This window comes from Caenorhabditis briggsae, assembly GCF_000004555.2.
Source record: "Caenorhabditis briggsae complete genome, chrI, whole genome shotgun sequence".
NCBI classification, from domain to species: domain Eukaryota; kingdom Metazoa; phylum Nematoda; class Chromadorea; order Rhabditida; family Rhabditidae; genus Caenorhabditis; species Caenorhabditis briggsae.
The window spans coordinates 12,101,725-12,106,874 of NC_013489.2; the positions used below are offsets into that span (position 1 = coordinate 12,101,725).

Here is a 5,150-nt window from a genome sequence, read left to right on the forward strand (position 1 = left end):
AGTAAACCAAGAAATTTGCGAAAGCAGGAAATTCAGTGCGACTTCAATTTTAAGCTCGTAAATCACTTCAAAATTTAGGGCGCCGGAATTTCTTGCAAGGGTCTAACTCTTCTCGCCTCGGAATCCACGTGGACAAGCACATGGCCTAGAAAAGTCCAACATTTTTGACTCCCGTGAAAAAAAAAAACTGTTGATATTGCTTCCTCTGTATAACCATTATTAATACAACATACTGGAGTACGGCTACCGTCTGGAGCANCNATATAACCCGGCCCGGAAGGCCCGGTGTCAAAAATTCTGTATTTTTGAGCCAAATTTTGAGCTCTCGAAAAAAATCACATAAGGGTCCCCCCTTATGTGTTTTTTAAAAATTTCGAAACTAGTGAAATGACGGGCCCGCCGGGGCCGGGCCTCCCAAATTCCGGAAAAAGCCCGGCCCGTTACAAGTATGTCAAAAAGACAAATTTTTTGAAACAATTTTGTTCAAATTCGGCACGAGATTCATTTGTTTGTAATAATAATAATATGACATGAATACATAAAAAGCATCAAATTGTAAGAAATTTCCAATAAAAGGTCCTATTGCAAATCATTCAAATCGAATCCCTTATCATCTGGCAGTGGAGCCATCACCGCTGTCAAATTGGATTGATCCAGGACCAGACGAGTCGGATCGATATCTCCAGCGAACCGATTCACAGGGCCTTCTGGAGCAGATTCTTCAGGAGTCGTGTCATCTGATGGGCGGGGTTTGGAGCCATCTGAAAAGAAATTATTCTTTAAAAATTGTTTCTCTGCGTCTCTCTTACCTCTCGTCGCATACTTCTTAAACTGCTCAAAAAGACTCGGATCGACATGATCCTTATCCGCATTACATGGCGCATAGCACAGCGTTTCGTAGAAGAATTTGCTCATATCACAGAATTCGTACATTTTGGCGACGACGAAATCCTCACAGTGCATGTCGCAAACGATTTCAATCTCTTTCAAGAGCTCCAGAATCTTCTGAAGACGTTCCACGGGATTCTCGAGACTATGGTCATGGTACCACGTCGAGAGACGAGTTCGTGCCCATTCTCGGCGGTTCGTCATCGTTTTGACGGTTTCAGCGGTGACGTGCGAGTTGTCTGGAAAATTCATTTTTTGGTCATTTTAAGCCTATTTTTAGTCATTTCAAGCCAATTTTGAGCTTATTTTAGGGCGTTTTAAGCCTAATTCGGGACCATTTTGAGCCTGTTTTGAGTCGTTGTAACCCTATTTCGAGTCATTTTCAACCTACTTTAGGTGATTTTAGGTTTATTTCTGGACCATTTTAAGCCATTTTGAGCTCATCTCAGCTTATTTTGCGTCATTTTGAGTCATTTTAGGCTTATTTCGGGTCATTTCCAGCCAGTTAGACCACTGTTGGGTTATTTTGAGGCTATTTTGGGTCATTTTAGACCGATTTCAGGATCATTTTAAGCCGTTTTAGGCCTATTTTGGACCATTTTAGGTTTATTTTTAGTAATTTTCAGCTTATTTTGAGGCATTTTGAGCCTATTTTGAGCCGTTTCGGGTCATAATCGGCCTATTTTGGGCCGTTTTTAAGCCAATTTCGGGTACTTACTCGAAGCACTCCATAGCAACATGACATGCAAGAAGACAATCTCCGCATCGGTGACTTTCAACGCTCCAAACGGTTTGATCACATTCTTCCAGAATCGATTGAATGTGCGAGAGAAGCATCTGGAAAGAAATTTGGTTTTCTAAATTCTCGATTCTTCTGGTTTTTTCTTGTCTGAAATTTGATGGAACGGTGTTTGATTACTGTAGATTACTGTAGACAACCTAGTAGTTTGTAGTTTTGTTTAAACACAATCACGTCAAAATGCAGATGAAAACTTCTTTAAAAGACTACAAAATACAAGTTTTCCTACGAATTTCAGACGAAAAAACCCGGAAAAAATCGGAAAAAAGCTTCAAAAATAGCTGAAAACCCGAAAAAGACCTAAAAATTTTGCACAAAAAGTTGTAAAAAAATCAGTTTTTTCTTGAAAATCGCTATTTTTCAGAGTTTTCAGTTTTGGCGGGAATTCGAAAAAAATTCAAAAATTCTGAAAATTCGGAAAATTCCAAAATTGAAAAATACAAAAATTCTGAAAATTCCGAAATTTTGAAAAATGGAAAATTCAGAAAATTCCAGAAATTCAAAAATTCAAAAAAAGGAAAATTCAAAAAATTCAAAAAATTCTGAAAATTCAAAAACTCAAAAAAATGGAAAATTCAGAAAATTCCAGAAATTCAGAAATTCAAAAAATGGAAAATTCAAAAATTCCGAAAATACAGAAATTTTGAATTCTAAAAATTCGAAAATTCAGAAGTCAAAAAATCCAAAAACGCAAAAATTAAGAATTTCAAAAATCGAGAATTCAATTTCCGATTTTTTGTACAATTTTGCTTTAAAAAACCAAAATTTCAGTTAGAAATTCAAATTTCCCGTCCAACAGAGCGCATTTTCTCACTCTCTCTTGGCTCGAATCTGCACATCATCATCCTCTGGCAATTCGAAACCAGTTCGATCATTTGGGACAAAAGTGTAATTATTCATAACGAATTCTCGTCTCGAACAGTGTTCTGGATGTTTCGATGCACTGTAGAAATGGTCCAAACTCAGCTTCCTGACCGAATATCGATGCAAAAGAATGGATTTATCGTCATCCGGAATCTCTCCATACGGTTTTTGCATCTCAATCCAGTACAGTAATCCAGTCAACTCCACTTCCGACAGCTTCTTCACATCCTCCGGATCCATTTTTCGAAGCGTTTTCGTCCCATTTTTGTGTTCATTCAGAAATTGTTCGATTGAAGAAAATGAGAGTTGCATCATGCGTTGGTGTACTTTGTACGCGTACACCAGCTCATTGAATTCCGCTTGCTCTTCATTGTTGGGGGTCGAACGGGGCTCGTACTGAAGAAATGTAGAATTTTTGAAAATTGGAAATTAACAGTAATTTTCAAAAACTTGAATTTTCAAAAAAAAATGTGAAAAGAAAATTCGAAACTTTGAAATTTTCACCGAAAATGTTGAAACTCTTAAAAAATCATGAAAATCTAGATTTTTATGGTTTTTTTTATTGTTCTGGTTGAAATTTCGAATTTTCTGAAAATTTCATTTTTCCGAAAATCACAATTTTGATAGATTTTCAAAAAAAAAAAAGTCCAAACTAATATGAAAATGTCGGGAAAAAAAAAGAATTTCGATTTTTTGTCGATAAAAGCCATATTTGCAATCGGGCCGGCCCGGGCAGATGGCTGGCCGGCTGATAACTTTTCCCCAGAACGAGATATTCAGACAGTTTTGGTACCAAATGGTAGATCTCGACAAGGCCCATTACGCCATATCATACGATTTCGCATCGTAATAATTTAACAAACCAGACCAGGTGAACATCAGATCATTTCTAAGGCAAAAAAAGATGTGGCCTAAAAAATTTGTTTTGGGAAAGTTAGGCCACCAAGCCAGATAGCCTATAAATTTTGCATGGGTAAGTTTGGCCATCATCGAAGACGTCGTGGGAAAAAAATGGTAACGATACGGTTTTTTACTAGTAATTCCGGCGGTTAATATCAATTTTTGTCGACAATTTGTCGATAAATTGTCGGTAATTTGTCGAAAAGGGCGTTTGTCGACAAATCATTTGTCGATAAGGCACACGTGTAATAAATTATTATTATTATTATTATCTCGACAAGGCCCATCAGGCTTATATCATTCGAGCCGGATTCGGGATATAAACTACGCGCAAGCGCTCTTTTCGCATTTTGCGCCAATTTCGGGACCAATTTCGTTCAGTTTTTCCGATTTTGCTGCACAAAACCCATTTTTTAAAATCCCTTTTTAGCTTAAAAATCAATTTTCAGCAGTATTTGAGCTTCAAAAATGAAGGATCCAGGTAGGAATTTTTGGGATTTTTTTCAAAAAAAAAATAAATCTCAGTTTTGAATTCAATGCAAAAAGAAGCGGCAACCGGCGAGTCGGGAGCGACGCCACAAGAAATTTGTCAAGAAAAAGAAGAAGACGAACTTTCGAGAAAAACGAAAAATGTGAAAATTGTGGTGGATGATGAGGTTTCGAGTGGTGGGAAGGTACAAAAATTTGAAATTTTTCGCAAAAAAATTGTTTAAAAATTGAAAGAAGTGCTGTCGAATATTCAAAAAATTCAAAAAAAAACTGAAAATTATTCAAAAAATTCAAAATTCGGCCATTTTCGAGGAAAACCCGAATTTCCAGATTTCGAATTTTTTCGCTATTTAAAATACAATTTTTCTCGAGTTATTTTTTAACCTCAGTTTTCAGTAAATTCAAAATTTTGAGATTTTCGCAGGAAAATTTTGAAAATCTTGCAATTCAGGCTCCGACCCCTGACTCCGCCCACTTTTCCAACCAATTTTTCTTCACAAAAGTTTTCCTCTGAAAATGTTGAATTTTTCTGAAAAATTTGATCAGTTTCCAACCAAATCCAAAAAAGTTCAAATTTGTAAAATTTTCGGAAAAAAATCGAATTTTCGGAAAATCCAAAATTTTAAAATTTTCCTCAAAAATCCCAAAAAAAAACCGAAATTTTCATAAAATTTCTGAAATTTTAAGGAAAATAAGTGGGCGGAGTCAGGGGCGGAGCCTACAATAGCAATCTGCAATTTAGGCTCCGCCCACTTTTATAGGGAATTTACTCTCAAAATTTCTGATTTTTTCGATTGTTCTGTTGAAATTTCGAGAATTCGAATTTTCTGAGAATTTAATAATCCATTTTTTTGGAAAATCTAACAACTTTGATCGATTTTCAAAAAATTCCAAACAAACAGCCCCTGATATTTTTTGATACTTTTTGAACTTGAAAAGCACATAAAGGGGGACCCTTATCTAATTTTTACACCCACTGATATATCGTCGGCCAAATTTTCAGTAAGGCTTCCATTTCGGTCGGTCGAAAATCGCCGACCGCCGACCGACCACCGACCCAGCCGATTTCCGCCGACCGATTTCCAAGCGGGCCGGCCCGGCCAGATGGCTGGCCGGCTGATAACTTGTCCCTAGAACGAGATATTCAGACGGTTTTGGTACCAAATGATAGATCTCCACAGGGCCCATCACGTCTATATCATTGGAGCCG

The 5,150-nt window shown here is 36.9% G+C and overlaps 1 protein-coding gene across 1 annotated transcript; it reads right to left on the reverse strand.

The window, feature by feature from the left end:
- Window positions 1-579: 579 nt before the first annotated feature.
- Window positions 580-2,791, reverse strand: CBG20347 (the record flags this gene model as incomplete). The annotated part of the gene is made up of 4 exons (XM_002646464.2): window positions 580-761; window positions 810-1,127; window positions 1,607-1,725; window positions 2,502-2,791. 4 exons carry the CDS (start codon window positions 2,789-2,791, stop codon window positions 580-582), a joined length of 909 nt encoding a protein of 302 aa, XP_002646510.2.
- Window positions 2,792-5,150: the final 2,359 nt, after the last annotated feature.